This window comes from Muscardinus avellanarius (genome assembly GCF_963383645.1).
Source record: "Muscardinus avellanarius genome assembly, chromosome: 10".
Taxonomy (NCBI): Eukaryota; Metazoa; Chordata; class Mammalia; order Rodentia; family Gliridae; genus Muscardinus; species Muscardinus avellanarius.
The window spans coordinates 67,501,799-67,519,297 of record NC_137796.1 but is presented as its reverse complement, the minus strand read 5'-3'; the positions used below and the strand labels follow the sequence as shown (position 1 = coordinate 67,519,297).

The 17,499-nt window shown below is 43.6% G+C and overlaps 1 protein-coding gene across 1 annotated transcript; it reads right to left on the bottom strand.

Annotated features, from left to right (window-relative positions):
* Nucleotides 1-10,434: 10,434 nt before the first annotated feature.
* Nucleotides 10,435-11,430, bottom strand: LOC308268660 (olfactory receptor 10C1-like; the record flags this gene model as incomplete). Its single annotated transcript, XM_080703772.1, has 1 exon — nucleotides 10,435-11,430. The coding sequence occupies one exon, from the start codon at nucleotides 11,428-11,430 to the stop codon at nucleotides 10,435-10,437; it is 996 nt and encodes a 331-aa protein (XP_080559898.1).
* Nucleotides 11,431-17,499: the final 6,069 nt, after the last annotated feature.

Genomic DNA, 17,499 nt, shown 5'->3' with positions numbered 1-17,499 from the left:
CAGCACTTAATAGGTATGACTTTTCTATTGTTTGGATATTTAGTTTTAATTCTGATCTTTCATAATTAAAATGTTGTTATAATGAAAACTGTGATGCTTGAAAGTTTTTCCAAATTTAAGATAAGGTAGATTTTGCCAAAGAATTCCTAGATCAGACCATGTATAACTATTTTAAAGTTTTCAATACATCCATGCTCCTTTCAAAAACATTACACCAATTTGTATTGCTGCTGGTAGTACATAGGGATGTGTGTTCATACCCAACAGATGCCATTATTCAATAAGTGCACTTTTCACCTTTGCTAAGAGGGGAAAGAGCATCTCATTTTAATTGTATTTTCTTGATATTTAAGGGGGAATCAGCATTTTTTCTGCTAAGTTTTAAAGAAATTATATTTTCTCTGTTTGCATTGTCTGTGTGCCTTAAATGTATTCCAATTAATTTGAAGTTTCTTTGTAAAATAAAGATATTCTTTGTCTTCATTTTGGCTGCAAATGTTTGACAGAGACTCCATTTTTTATGTATTTCAGTCCTTTTTTTTTTTTTTTTTTTTACAAAACGATAACATCTAACCCTCTGTAAGCATTAGAGTGATTTATTCTGGGTTATACTTTTTATTCGTGCATTGTAGTCACACATCTTAAATTGGTACAAGATGGAAGAGGCATATATGCACACATCATTCATTTATTCCTTCCTCATTTCCCATCCCATTCCCTCCCCTGCCTCCTCATGTTTGGCTTAGTGATTGACAGGTTTCATTATTTTTAAATATGCTGGAACCATTCTTGAATTTACTTGAGTGTATTATGTGAAAATATCAAAATTACCCCTTCTTCATTGTTAATTGCTCTAATATCAGTAATTAGTAAATGAATAATATAGTCATATAATAGTGCCAGATCTATATCTGGACCATCTAATTTGCCCTATTTTGTCCTACATCTATATCTTTGAGTATGTGTGGAGAAGGGGTAAAGGGGATTGAACCCAGGGGCATTCTACCTTTGAGCTACACTTCCAGCCCTATTGTTTTTATTTTGAAACAGGGTCTCGCTAGGTTGATGAGAGTCTCAGTACTTGCTGAGGCTGTCCTTGAACCTGTGATCCTCCTGTCTCAGCCTCCCAAGTACTGAGATTACAGGTATGTGCCACCACACCTGGTTATCTTTTTAAATTTTATATAGTTAAGGACTCTTCCAGCAATTATGTCTTAAAGAAGTGTATGTATATGTATATTTATATGAAGAGCATATAATTTTGTTATTCTTTCAGATGAAGATTTGCGTCTTAAAATGACCTTTTGTCAGGCATGTTGCCATGCGCTGGTAATATCCCTGAACTTGGGAGGCTGAGACAGGAGGATTGCAGGTTCAAGGACAGCATCAGCAAGTAGTGAGACTCTCATTAACCTAGTGGGACCCTTTTTCAACAATAAAAATAAAATAGGGCTGGAGATGTAGCTCAGAGGTAGAATCTCAAATTTAATCCCCTATTTCCCCCCAAAACAGTCTTTTGATTATTATAATAAATTAGAATGAATGCTGTTATCTTTAATCTTAACACCTAGAAATGTTATTGTCCTTTTATGTATTCAGGCTTTTTTATCAATAGTAAAGTTTGGTTTTCTTCACATAAAGTCACAAGTTATTCCCACATGTTTTTGCAGGCTTGAGTTTTCTTGTGTAGGTTTTTCCTTACATTTCTAATTAAAAAACAGCATCTCAGAAATTTGGTTACTTTTTTTCTAAGGAATTCCAAAACTTAAGAACCAGATCAGTTGGCCATGGTGGCACATACCTGTAATCCCAGTACTTGAGAGGATGAGTCAGGAGGATTACAGGTTTGAAGCCAGCCTCAGCAATTTAACAAGATTCTCAGCAAAGTTTAAAAAAAAGGGGGGGGGGCCTAGGGGCATAGTGTAGAATGCTCCTAGGTTCAATTCCCAGTAACACAAACACACACACGCATGCATGCATGCACGCACGCACGCACACACACACACACACACACACACACATACACACACACACACACACTGTATTTGGATGCTTCATTGAAGTCTCCCACAGTAATCCCACTGTACTCATTCAAGCCAGCCAAACTCCATGCTCCCAGAAGCACAGAGCTCCTAATTCTTCCACACATGTAATCAGCATATGGAACGCCTCGTTTTGACATCTTTATCCAGGTAACTTAAAAAGATGGATGCACAAATGCTCTTGGAATGTTGATGAAACTGGGGACCCTCCAGTGAAATACAGAGAAGCCTAGAAATGTGGGCGAGCACATGTTCAGGCACACAAATATACACACATTCATGATTACCACCCTAGAGGCCCTATGGCTCACATAAATCTCACATGGGACAATGGTACCTATAGCCAGATACTACACATATTCAGAGGAACGTACATCCCTACATACTCGTCAAATTGTGACCACCTGGTTTAGATATACTTCCCATACTGGCACTGCTCTATTCCAACCCCAACACATGTCATCCACTCTGTAAGGCAAGGACTAGTTAACTCCTCACACAAACACAGTATTATTTACTGACACATCACAACAGCCATACCCAGTCCCCAACACACAGTCCACTCTGACAAAATTAAAGACATTCAGTCACTAACAAATCCTGCTGAAACAGATGTATGAACACAAAATAATCCTACCCTTGCTGCACACAAATTTCCATCCAGTCATAGACATAGGACATTCATCAGGGGAAAAAATCCAACCCACACATAAAATTATGAATTTAGCACAAAATCAGTGTGACCTATCAAGTATCCCTAAATGAAACTGGCACACATATTGCACTACTACAATCACAAACCCCAAACATCATACAGGGCAACTTAGGAAATACAGCTTTGCAGAGAAACAGCAACCTTCTCAGCAGAGAAGCTTCACACAGTGCAAGAAACAACTGAAGGCAGTGAAAAAAATCTTGTGCAGAGCCCCAGGCATTCTCTCCTCCTGCAGTCTTGAGGTCATAAGATGCAGAGCTGGCCTGTTAACAGTGAGACTTCACTTTTTACTTTGCACCCTCCCCACTGTTTGCCTTTCTAGCCTCAGCACACCTGGAGTACTTCTTGGCTCTCACCTGGAACCTCCAGTCTTCAGGTCTGTCCCTCCATGGCCACCTTGTCGTGATGACCCCTGGATGGGCATGGTATGCTCCCAGGGTCATATACTTTACCTCAGAAATAGCCATGAAATAAAACTCTTTGTCTCTATTGCACAGATGAGGAATCTGATGCACATACATTCTGTACCTCACCTAACATCACAAAGCTGGGGCTGGGATGTGAAGCCAGACTGCTGAGTCCAGGGGTAGGGGTGCAACCACACACCTGCACATCAGTGCACACAAGATATAATCCGCATCAGCAAAGATGATGGATCCCAAGACAGCAATCAGACATCACCCACAAATGACCCTGAGGGGCCAAAAATTATACTATGGAGATCACTGTATACACAGATCAACCTCTGGTTACAAGCACTTGACGTGTACTGATTCATTTAGCCCAAATGACAGAGGGAGTATTATCATTTGTCAGTTAAAACTTAGAGAAAGTTGGCTGTGTAATCCCAGTACTTGGGAGGCTAAGAGGAGGATCACAGGTTTGAGGACAGCCTCAGCAAAGTAGTGAAACATCAACCTAGTGAAACCCTGTTTCAAAATAAAAATAATGTGGCTCAGAGGTAGAATGCCCCTGGGTTCAATCCCCAGTACCACAAAAACAACCTCAAGGAAACAGGTATACAGATTGAACAACCTTCCCTGGATCACAAGAGCTGGAACTAGATCACATTCACACATCTGCAAGGATTTACTGAGTACCTACCAGATATCTGTCACAATTCTAGACCCTGGAGAATTTTTTTAAAAATCAATGATGAAAAGAGATAAAAACCCTTGCCTCCTAGCACTTCTTTCTGGTGAGTATAGGATATAGACTATGCTTTTACCCATTTTTTTTTTTTTTGGTGGTACTGGGGATGGAACCCTTCTACCTCAGGGCTACACTCCCAGACCTATTTTTTATATTTTATTTGGAAACAGGGTCTCAAAAGCCAGTGAGTCTCTAGCTTTGAACTTGCATGATCCTCCTGTCTCTGCCTCCCAAGCGCAGGGATTACAAGTGTGCGCCACCATGCCCAGCCCTACCTTCACCCATTTTACTTATAGCTTTTGGATTATACTGGCTATGGGACTATAAGACATACACTCACACAGACACTTAGGCCCACTGATATCACAGGTGCATCAAAAGTCTAGCACTAGCAGATATGTCAATCACAGAATAACAGTCGTGGTTCCCCATATCCTCACTCAGACACAAGCAACAATATAAATTCACATTCTCACACGTCTAGGCATTGCCGTATTCACCAGAAACACCCAGTGACGAGTGGCATATAGGCACTGGTCACTCATGGACAAAATTTTACACACTTCTGAGGGACACAAACTATACACACTTCTAAAGAGGTAACTTCAGGCACAGAGATGCCATCTAAATCCTCACATCAAGTCACCTCCTTAACCATATATGCCCAGGTGTAGGTAGAAGAGTGCCACACACAAACACAGGTACTTTTAACATTTAAGACAAATGAGACCATGACACACTTAGCCACAGACACACCTGCAGTGGAACACACATTCATACTCACCCACAGGGCTTAGATACACAATGGTAGAAGTTCCCCACTTCCTTATCCACTAATTAGCCTCATAAACACACATATAACAACAGATGCACAAAATCACAACAGCACACACTACATACCCTCACATCTCACAAACTTCCAATCACAGACACACCACGCTTACCCATTTTTTTACATAATCACAAAACGCTTACATAATCACAAAAAAGTCCCCCTTAGACAATTACTCAGGGACACACAAAATCACATTTTATGTGTTTCATCACAATCTGCACTCAATTGCAGACAAAGCCACATTTGGATACAGGTGCACAATCACGAATCCACTCGACATCACACAATCTCAGGTTAGATCACATATATCTCCCAGAAGTCACTCTAAAACACATGAATCACACATACACAAGTGCACACCTATGGCAAAAAAACAACATGCACAATACCATTACAGCTACAAGTCAGACTTGCCCAGGATGTGGAGGAAACACAACTACCGCATCTTGTGGACTCACACACCCCGACACACACCTGCTCGAAAAAACCAATATGCAGCCGGGCGTGGTGGCGCACGCTTGTAATCCCAGTATTTGGGAGGCTGAAACCAGAGGATCACAGTTGGTGGACAGCCTCAGCTACTTAGGCCCTCTGCAACTCAGTGAGACCCTGTTTGAAAATAAAGAATAAAAAATAGGGCTGGATGTGTAGCTCGGAGGTCAAATGCTCCTGGGTTCCATCCCCAGACCTGCAAAAAAAAAAAATAAATAAATAAAAGAAAAAAAAAACAATATGCCCTCTAACAAAACACACTGAGTACATCACACTCTCCTGCACACACACCTATGCATGCACACACACTCACTCATACACTCGTGCTCACCTGCACACACTCAGGCTCATACCCACTCATTATTCAAATAGCCCCGCTACCACAGATCTCTCTCTGGAGCCAGACAATGTCCCGGGTGCAAAGGCCGACCTCTTCTGAGTGAAGTATTGGTATCCAAGCCCTTGTCTCAGACTCTGCAAACTAACATAACAAGATAATTTCAAGTAATGTTAAGGGCTCCGAGAGCAATAAAACGGGATAGAAGCGGAGGGTGCCATGCTACTTGGTTGGAAAAGCTCATATATATTAGAAATGAAAGACAGATGGAAGAGGAAGCTGTGCTCCTGAGATACGGGTATTCTAAGTTGAGAGAAGAGCAAGGCAAAGACCCCCTGGGCAGGGAGGAGACTAGGTAGGGCCTTGGAAAACTGAAGGAGGGGAGGTCCATCGTGAAGACACCGTGGGGAGCCGGGTGCTCTGGTGTGTGAATGACAGGGCTGCAACAGGGACACACTGCTGCCTGATTTGTATTTTTAACAGAACCCTGTGGTTTCTGGGTGGAGGGTAGATTTGGGAGACTAAGACAAAAAGCAGAGACCAGGGGGGAGACTGTCTTCATGCTCCAGGCCAGAGATGATAGTGTCCTGGGTTAGGATGGTGGACATGGGGGTGGTGCAAAGTGGACCCATATGGAATGTATATCAGGATAGAACTGGCATGACAAACTCTCATGGGTGTGGAGGATGATGGGGAGAGGAGGAAGAAAGAGATTAACATGCTAAGCGATTTTTGTCCCAAGTAACCGTGGATGGCAATGCTGTTAACTAAAGTGAAAACTGGGAAAGGCACAGGTATGGACAAGAAGCAGTTTTACTTTAGATCCGTGTTAAGTTTTGAATACCTACTACATATTCATTCACAGTGATTCAATAACAATTTACTGATTTATTAACCAATCATTAATCGAGCCTCTATTATGTATAGACACAGCATTTGCCCCTGGGTTATCTCTGTGTTATAGCAGGCTAGTACCACCTCGCAAAAGCCAATTGTTAGATATTCAGGAATATCATAGGCTATTAGTAGCTTGACATCAGCCAAGGTGAGAATATTTACACCATGTAAATTGGCAAATACTGCAATTTTTCCCCAGAGAGCTGGTTAATCAGTGTCCCACTGCCTCATAGTAAACAGACCTAATACCTGCCTTCATTCACTTTTAATTCAGATGTTGGAGAGACACTTGAAACTATTAATTACACAACTGATAAAAATTGCAGTACATATTTTGTAGGTATGGGAATTCAGAGAGCATGGAAGGAAAGGTGATCTACTCTGGCCAACAGGCAGGGTTAGTCAGGAAGTGACTTTTGATTTGTGGTTGGATGGCAAGCAGCACATTTTAAAAGAGGGAATTAGGATGTGGTATTTGTTTTTCTTGATAGTTTTACTATGTTGCTAAGGCTGGCCTCAAACTCCTGGGCTCAAGTAATCCTCCTGCCTCAGCCTCCAGAGTAGCTAAAACTATAGGCTTTTGCTGCCATGCCCAAAGGTTGTGTGTTCTTGATGGGATATCATGATTTGGCCATATCTTTTCCTTTTTTAGTGAACTGTAAAATAATAGAGTATCTCCCAATCATAAATGGTTTAAATTCAATAGCATTAATTCATCTGATTAGGAGAGGGGTGTTGAACTGGGTTTGTGAAGCCCTTATATCCTATGCAGGTGTTGTTGAAATGACTATAGAGAAAAGGACATAAATCTACCAGATATTCAGGGATCACAACCCTCTTACCCTAGCTTTCACTAGAGAAGCTCTGTTTTTGTTTTGTTTTGTTTTCTGTTGCTCTGCTTAATATCTGCTTGTTCTGAAAAATACATACCAATTATGTAGTATTGCCAGGCACTATGCCATGCACAGTGGACAGCACTGAAAAAAAAACAGTCTTGCCTTGGTAAAGATTATATTTAACTTTCTTTGTTTGGGTACTGGGGATTGAGCCTAGGAACATTTTACCTCTAAGCTACACCCAAAGCCTTTTTAATTCTTTTTTTTTTTTTTTTTTTTTTTTTTTAGTTTGAAACAGGTTTTCTCTAAGTTGCTGAGGCTGGCCTCCAACCTGCAATCTTCTTGTCTCTTGTCTCAGTTTCCCAAGTACTGGGTAAAGATTACATTTGAAGGAAGGGAGAGAGAGTTGGGGCAGATAAACAAACAAACAAACAAAAATTATTCAATTTAGATCATCTTGGAAGGGCGGTAAGTGTAATGGAGAAAACAAACCAGATGAAGTCATTGGGAGTGATGTGGAAGGAACCTTCTTTGAGCAGAAAGGCCAAGGAGGCTTGCTATGAGGAGGTAGTGGTACTAGAACTAGGATCTAAAGTTTAAACAAGAGCCAGCCAATCAGACGGGGAGGCACCGGGTACCCAGATGTGGATGTTTTCCATCCCAGAGAGTAGAGCTCATGTAATCATGGGAGTGACCGCCTTCCATCTCTTCTATATTCTTTTGGCTGGAACAAAGTCCCAGATCCCACCTACACTCAAGTGGAGGGAAATATCCAATGATGTGACTCAGTTGTGATCACTTGACAGTGTGTTGGCCATAGCTCAATATCCATCAAAGATCTATCTGATCTAGCTGGCTAATCACATGCCCCTTCCCTTTCACTTAAGCCAATTTATGTCTCTCCCAAGAGTTAGGTATTCAATGAAAGAGGATGATGTTCCCAGATAACAGAGAGCAACTCAACCCTTATGAGTACATTGGTAGAAGAACAATCCTTTCTGAAAACCTCCAAACAAAAAAAGGCTCAATGAGGTAAGAGTCTCAAAATCCTAAAGACATATGGTCCAATCTCCATTATTAAAAAATAGAAACTAGGCACAGTGGCACATGCCTGTAATCTCAGTACTTGGGAAGCTATGACAGGAAGATTGAGGGTTTGAGGCCAGGTTCAGCAACACAGCTAGACCCTCAGCAACCTTGTGAGACCCTATTTAAAAATAAAAAGGGGTCAGACGTGGTGGTGCACGCTTGTAATCCCTGCGCTTGGGAGGCGGAGACAGGAGGATGGTGCAGGTTCGAAGCCAGTCTTGCTGGCTTAAGAGACCCTGTTTCTAAATAAAAATATAAAAAATAGGTCTGGGAGTGTAGCCCGGAGCTAGAAGGGTTTCCAGGAACCCCAGTACCACCAAAATAATAATAATAATAATAATAATAATAATAATAATAATAATAATAATAAAAAGGGGTATAGCTTGGAGGTATAATATTCCTGGGTTCAATTCCAGTACACAAAATAAAAATAAATAAAAATAAAAAATAGAACCCTGGTTCTGGAGTAAATACACAGAACCTCTCTTAGCCCTAATATCTGTGGTAAATTACCTAACCTATCTGAATTTTAGTTTCCTTATTGAAAAATGAGAATCACAACTACTTCAGAGAAGTATTTTATATATAAGAGATAATGTTTATAAATGTCATAATGTATGTATAACATAAAGTTTAGAAACACTGGACATTAGCACTAGTGTCCTAGGGGAAAAAGAAGAATTGGAAATGTGATGGTAGAATGGAATAAAAAGATAAATGGTGGCTTATCAAGACATCAGATATAGGGGAATGGTTACAAATGAGTAAATTACATTTTCTTTCTGAGGTTTTATTTGGACACCCAGCAGGAGATATTTCCCAGCCTTCTTTGCAAGTCAGTGTTGCCACGTGACTAAGCTCTGACCAATGGGACGGTAGCAATAGTGAAGTGTACAACTTCCGCGAGTCACATCTCCACAGTGCACTGCTGGGCCGAATGATCTCTGTTTGCCTCCAAGTAGCTATAGTAAAGGAGGCACTCGGCAGCCGGCTTCCACCATGTAGATAAGGAAACCTTATAAGAGGAAGAGCAGTAGATGAAAGGAGCTAGGATTCAGAAAGCTTTTGTAGTGAGTGACATCCAGGATCCCCTTCAAGCACACATGCTTACATCAAGGATAAACAAACCTTTTGTGGTGCTTAAGCCACTGTCAGTCTCTGTTAAAAGTAGCTGAACCAAAACCCTGCCAATGCAAGAAGCACTGCTAACAGACAAAAGTACCCTTGACATTCTTTTATGAAGCAGTGGCACGGAGACTATGAACTTTTTTTGTTTTTTTTTTCTGCAAGTCCAGTGTGGCCTGTTTTTCTTCTGGAATGAGCACTGCTTCCTGTGATGAAGTCTTTGGCTTGCATGTAGAACAGACAGTAGCTGAAAAGTAGCACTAGCCAGGTGCAGTAGTGCACACCTGTAATCCCAGTACTTGAAAGCCAGATAGGAGAATCATAGGTGAGACCCTCAGCAACCTAGCAATACACTGCTTCGAAATAAAAATATGGTATAGCTGGGACATAGAATGCCCCTGCCCCTGGTTCTATCCGTAGTACCAAAATATAAAATAAATTGCTTTCTACCTTTCCCTATATGCATATAGATTATTTGCCTAAATTCAGTGTGCACTGAATCTCTTCATTTTATCCAGACGTCCCCTGGGGCCTTTTGCCTGGCTTCTTGACATATAAATCTGTGGCATTTTCTTTTTTTTTTTCTTTCTTTTTCTTCTTCTTCTTCTCTTCTTCTTCTTCTTCTTCTTCTTCTTCTTCTTCTTCTTCTTCTTCTTCTTCTTCTTCGTTGTTGTACTGGGAATTGACCTCAGGAACATTCTACCTCCAGTCTACCCCCATCCCTTTTTAACTTTTATTTTAAAATAATCTTACTGAAACACAGAGGGTCTCACTAAGTTTCAAGGGCTGGCCTCAAACCCGTGATCCTCATGTCTCAGCTTCCCAAGTACTGGGATTACAGGTGTACGCCACCACTCCCAACTTGTTGCCAACTTTCCTTAGCCATTTGATCTTCCTGGTGGTTCTTGGAACCGCTAAAACCTCCAGCGTAAGGGACATCCTAAGTGAGTGAACGAGCATTCCTCCCAGGTCCAGGTGCCAGGCCTTAAGATGACACCTGAAAACATCCTCCACAGGGCCGCCTTCATGTCCTTGTTCCTCAGGCTGTAGATCAGCGGATTCAGGGTGGGCGTGAGGATGGAGTAGAAGACAGCAGCCAGGCGCCCCTGCAGTGGAGAGTAGTGAGCCGTGGGCTGCATGTAGGCAGAGCTGCCAGTCCCATAAAACAGGAGCACGGTGGCCAGGTGAGCAGAGCACGTGGAGAGGGCCTTCTGGCGGCCAGTGGCCGATCGGATCTGGACCACTGTGGCCAAGATGCGGATATAAGACAAGAGCGTGAGGGCAAAGCAGGTCATAATGACGCAGCCGCTGGCTGCAAATCCAGCCGCCTCATGGGCCTCTGCCTGGGCACAGGCGAGGCGCAGGAGCGGGGGGATGTCACAGAAGAAGTGATCAATCACATTGGGGCCGCAGAAGGGCAAGGAGAAGGTGTTGGCTGTGTGGAAGGTGGAGAAGAGCAGCCCGCCACCCCAGGCCACCACCACCAGGGAGATGCAGGTCTGGGCGCTCATGGCTGCCCCGTACCTCAAGGGCCTGTAGATGGCCAGACAGCGATCGTAGGCCATGGAGGTGATAAGAAAACACTCTGTGGAGCCGAGGCAGACAAAGGCAAAGAGTTGGCAGGCACAGGCAGGGAGGGAAATCTCCTGGGAACCCACCACGGTGGCCACCAGGGCCCGGGGTAGAGTGGTGGACATGGAGCAGATGTCCACCAGAGAGAGGTGTTTGAGGAAGAAGTACATGGGCGTGTGCAGGCGGGTATCAAGCGTCACAGCAGCCATGATGGAGAAGTTGCCCAGAACAGCAGCCAGGTAAATGAGAAGGAAAGCAGCCGCACTGAGCAGCTGTATCTCGGGGACGGCTGAAAAGCCCTGGAGGATGAAGGCAGACACCACCGTGAGATTGGCCATGTTGTCTTTGAAAACTCCCCCAAACTGCATAAAACATTCCAGGAGTGGTGTGTGCGGAGAATAAAAAACAAGGACCTATGAGGAAAAGATTAAAAGTTGGATGAAGACAGGCACAGCGACACATGTTTGTAATCACAGTACTTGGGAAGATGAGACATTCCTGTGGGATGGTTTCTAGGGATAATAAATTGGTGAACATTGTTTACTGTTAAGCTGTGGTGTGTGTGTGTGTGTGTGTGTGTGTGTGAGAGAGAGAGAGAGAGAGAGAGAGAGAGAGAGAGAGAGAGAATGAGAATTACTGGGGTCGAACCTAGGGGCATTCCACCTCCAAGCTGCACCCTCAGCAGTTTTGATTTTTTACTTTGAAACAGGATCCTGCTAAATTGCTGAGGCTGGCCTTGAACCTGTGATCCTTTTGTCTCAGCCTCTTAAGTACTGGGATTACAGGCATGGGCCACCACACCTGGCTAGCTGTGATCTATTTCATTGGGTATTAGGAGAAAGAATCAGACTGTCAGCTTGTCAGGTATCACTGCTCAGAGAGAAGCTAGCATACTCGTTGAAGTTACCGAAAGAGCTAATCAAAAGAAATAGCTAACCCGGGCATGGTGGCGAATGCTTATAATCCCAGCATTTGAGAGGCTGAGACAGGAGGATCACAATTCTCAGACAGCCTCAGCTACTTAGTGAGGTCCTTTGCAACTCATTGAGACCCTGTTTCAAAATAAAGAGTAAAAAATAAGAATGAGGGTATAGCTCGGAGGTAGAAACTGGGTTCCATCCCCAGTACTGCAAAAAGAAAAAAAGAAAAGAAAAGAAAAGAAATAGATACTCCCAAGATCATTTGGAAAGGAAGTGAGGTTACACTTGTAAGTGTGTAGCATGGTGCCCAGTGTGTAGCACAGAAATGACGACATCCAGCCTTGCTGTGTTGCTGTTATTACCCATGTCCCAATTTTTTTCTTTAGTTTCTTTTTTGTCTGCAAAACGAGGAGCTGGCAACGGCCTTTACAAACTGCCCCATGGGCTCCCTGGGGCCACCAACACATGGAGAGCTTGTGGGCTGGGGATCTGGCTCCTTTCACTAGAGGAAGTTTCATGTTTCTTTATTAAATTTTTATTGGAGTACTGGCTTTAGTTTGTTTCCTTCCTTCCTTCCTTCCTTTTTCTTTTGGCACTGGGGATTGAATCCAGAGGGCATTCTACCTCTGAGATATACTTCCAGCTCTATTTTTAATTTATTTTGAAATAGAGTCTTACTAAGTTTCAGAGGGCCTCACTAAATGGCTGAGGCTGGCTGTGAACATGTGATCCTCCTGTCTCAGCCTCCTAAGTACTGGGATTACAAGCGTGTACCACCACACACAGCTCCAGTTTCTTTTGGTGACAGGACCCTGCCATGAAAATAAAAATAAAAATAAATTTGTAACCCCAGTACTTTGGAAGCTGAGACAGGAGGATCACAGGTTTGAAACTTGCCTCAGCAATTTAGCAAAATACTCAGTAATTTAGTGAGACCCTCTGCAATTTAGCAATACCTTGTTCCAAAATAAAAAGGTCTGGGGGTGTAGCTTGAGGGAGAACACCCATGGGTCCAATCCCCAGTACCTCAGAAAGAAACTGAGGACTCACAAGGGTCCATACTCACAACCCAGAAGCAGCGCTGTTCTGGTTTACAGCACAGAATCTGTAGTGAAGCTGCCTGGTTTCGATTCCAAGCCTGCCACTTACAAGCTATGTGGTCTCAGGCAAGCTACTTAACCTCTCTGTGCCTTGATTTATTTATCTGCGAAGCTTAGAAATGATGTCCTTCTCCTGAGGTCATCATGAGGATTAAATGAGGTTACCATCTACACATGAAGCACTGTCTGCCTTTCTGTCTTCATCCAAATAGGTGAGTCTATGCTTCTCAGAACTGCAGCAGGGGGTTGTCTCTTGTGACTGTAAATGGCAGTACTACAAACATCATATCAAGAGGCGGAGAAGATGTTCAGAGGCCCCGGGTTGGAGCCCCAGTTCTCCCACTGGCTAATGAGTTTCACAGAAGCCTTGCTTGTGGGACAGAATGAGATTTTAAAACCTCCCTCTTCACAAGGTATGAACGTCCACAGTATCCCCACCCGCAGGCTGGAAGCCTCAGCTTACATTCCTCCGCTCACAGGGGGCTCAATTACAGCAGTGGTTCTCAACCAGAGACAACCGTGTCCCCCACCCCCAAAAAGGGCACATCTGAGGGCAGGTTTGGCTGTCCTAACTCAGAGGAGATATTCTCGGCATGTAATAGAAACCAGAGAAGTTGCTCAGCTTTCTACAAATACACAGGGTGACCCCACAGTAAAGAATCACCATCCCCCCAAAACATCGGCAGCAGCAAGTCGAGAAACCCTGACTTGGGGAGTCTCCTCTGGCTGGATAACTGCAAGGAGGCACAGCAGCGGGTGCAGAGCTGAGTCACCTCCCGAGGGTTCACGGGGCTGTCCTGGAAACTCCCTTCTTAGTGAGCACATAGGATCGGAATAAAATGTCTGTGTGTGTGTGTGGGGGGGGGGTACTGGGGTTCCTGGAAGCCCTTCTACCTCCGGGCTACACTCCCAGACCTATTTTATATTTTTATTTGGAAACAGGGTCTCTTAAGCCAGCGTGGCTGGCTTCGAACCTGCACGATCCTCCTGTCTCTGCCTCCCAAGCCCGGGGATTACAAGCATGCGCCACCACGCCCGGCATAAAATGTCTTTTATTAAGTCTTTGCCAGACCCCGTGCTAAGGGCTCTGTATAGATCCCTTCACTGAACTTTCACAAGGACCCTAAAAGGTTTGGTTTTTGATGTGCCCCATTCAACAGATGTTCAAACCAAGGCTTCGCGAAGACACATGGCTAGTGGGGAGGGAGGGTCTGCGGAGTGCTAGCCCCTGCCGAGCTCAGGTCCCCCGCGTGGAAACCCACTGCTGACCGAGCAGCACAGGGCCGCTGCAGTCACCTCCCCACTGCTCTGCAGCACCTTCCTGTTTACCTATTATTTACCCACAAGTGCCCTCCTATGCTCCTGGGGAGCACACATCCACACAAACCTTTTTGGAGAAAGGTGTTTCCTGTTACAATCTTCTGAACCAGAGATTCCACTTGTGGGAACTTGTCCAGCGGACTCAAGTCCATGGGCTTATGACGGGACATCAGGAATGGCCCCTATGTCATGGATGGTGACACCGGAACACTGAACTAAATGCAGTGCCCACGGAGAAAGGACAACTTAATTATGGGGTACCCATACAGCGGGATATTGCAAAGCCAAACAAAGAGCCAGGCAGCCCTATGTTTTGCTACAAAGTGGTGTTGCTAAAAGTGGAGGAAATAACAGCAAAGAATGCCCAGCATGGTGGCATTGATGTCAAAAAGTGTTGAGTACCTCAGGACGCATGCTCAGAAAGTGGCTAAGTGCAGTCACTGGGGGACAGCCCGGGGACAAGGGAATGAGTTGGGTGTTCTATTGTATGCCTACCTGTCCACACCACAAAAGCCAAGAAGGTTGTGTTTGGGAAACGGTGTTTCCTGTCCATACTTTCAGTTGATCTTCACATTTCTTTTCCTTTTTCTTTTCTCTTTCTTTTTCTTTTTGGTACTGGGATTGAACCCAGGGGCATTTCTACCTCCAAGACACTCCCATGGCCCGTGTGTGTGTGTGTTTGTGTGTGTGTGTGTGTGTGTGTGTGTGTGTGTGTGTAACTCAGGGGCTTTTCTACCTCCGGGCTATACTTCCAGACCTTTTTTATACTTTATTTGAAAACAGGGTCTCATTAAGTTGCTGAGAGCCTCATTAAGTAGCTGAGGCTGGCTTTGAACCTGTGTGATCCTCCTGTCTCAAAACCCAAGTGCTGGGATTACAAGCGTGCGCCACCATGCCCGGCTCCCCTGGCCCTTTTTATTTTTTACTTTGAAACATCATTTTGCTAAGTAGCTGAGTGTCTAACTAAATAGCTGAGGCTTGCCTCAAACCTGCAATCCTCCTGTCTCAGCCTCCCAAATACTGGGATTGCCTGTGTGTGCCACCACGCCTACCTGGATCCTCATACTTCTGAGTCAGGCATTGAATGGCCCATGTCCTCATGTTGTGAACACTGGATCACCCCACTTCACAGAGGAGAAGGCAGCACCTGAGTTCTCATAGCCAGTGATTGAGCCGCTTCAGACCCGACTGACCACCCCACAACCCCCCAACTGCCTCCGGGATCCCAAGTGTGGAATGGGAACTACTCAGAAACAGGGTGGCCAACCCACCTGGCTGCTGACCACATTCCCTGGGCATCAGGTGAGGTGACCCTTCCCCAGCGCTGGGCTGGGCTGGCAAGCGTCCAGGCGTCTAGGCCTTCTCCACTCAAGGGTGAACCTGAATTTTATAAGCTGTGGCCAGGAAGGCCTGGGTGGACTGACACTGCTGAATTCTCTGGGGTTGGCTCTGAGCCACAGCACCTCCTCTGGGTTGCTGCTCTCTGATTTTCTTGGAAATTGGCCCAACCTCACCTCTGGGGACTTTTTGTCCCATGGTGGATCTCAGCTCAGAGAACAAGACTCTGATAGGCAGAAGATCAGCCGTGGCCCTGGCTATGACCTTTCTGGAGTATTCTGGTCATGTCAAACCCCAATAGGTGCTGTTCGCCATGGTGCACTCCTGGAATTTCAGTACTTGGAAGGCTGAGAGAGGATCACAGTTTTGAGGCCAGCCTCAACCACTTAGCGAGACCCTCAGTAAGTTAGCCAGACTCTGTTTTCAAAATAAAAATTTTAAAGGACTGAACATATAGTTCAGAAGTATAATGCTCCTGAGTTTAATCCCCAGTACCAAAAACAAACACCCCCACACACACTCAATAAAATAAAAAGGGCTAGGCAAAAAAAAAGGGGGGGGGGCTCGGGGCATGTAGCTCAGGGTCAGAACATCCCAGTACCTCAAAAAAAAAAAAAAATAAACTACCCAGAAACATTCTTGGATGTGTTTATGTTTGTTTGTTTTTTGTTTAAAACATTTATTGGAGGTAGATATTTATGTTGAATAAATAGAAATTAAATATGGAAATACATCTTTTTTTTCTGCTGGAGAGAATCCTATATTCAAGATGAAAGTACCCATTGTCCTGTTGGTGGATTTTTAGTCTCTTTCCAGAATTTTAAAATTTTTCTTATTTTGGGGTACTGGAAATTTAACTGATGGGTTAAATTCTCTACCTCCAAGATACACCCACAGCTTTATTTTATTTTTTATTTCCAAACAAGATCTCACTAGGTTGCTGAAGATGGCTGAAAGCCTGTGATCCTCCTCTCTCAGTCTCCTAAGTACTGGGATTACAGTACCACCAAGCTCAGCTCTATTTTCAACCTTTGACCAAGACTAACAGTTATGTATTTGCCATTCTTGTACCTTTTGCCAATGTCTTACATTATATCTTTCAAAAAGTTTTTACAAATTTAAAATTTAGCATACTTCTTTTTGTCTATCATCAGCCTTGAGTTTTGGTTGTTCTAGAGAATAAGATCTAATTTTTAATTATATTTCTAGCTGATTTTTACTGATATTCACATATGTTATTGATCTTCTTGTTTTGTGTCTATTTATAAGGCAAAATCTATCTATTCATGTTTAGGAGCAGAATAGTTGCTGTTAAGATAAAATTGATAGCTGGATGTGATGGTGTGTTCCTGTTATCTCGTTACAGGAGGTTACTTGGGAGGCAAAGACAGGAGGATTGCAGATTCCAAGCCAGCCTCAGCAACTTAGCAAGACTCAGCAACCTAGCAAGACCCTGTTTCAAAACAAAAAGTAAAATAGGGCTGGGAGTGTAACTCAGAGGTAGAATGCCTCTGGGTTCAACCTCAATGCCACACACACACACACACATGCACGCACGCACGCACGCACGCACACACACACACTTACAAAGTTAGAATTACTAAATCAAAGGGAGGGTACATTTTAATTCTGTTAAATTATGCAAACAAGATAAATGAGCCTTATCAATGTATGCCAACTATGTATAAGAGGATTAATTTTTATCTTTCTGACCAGTTGTTAATAGATG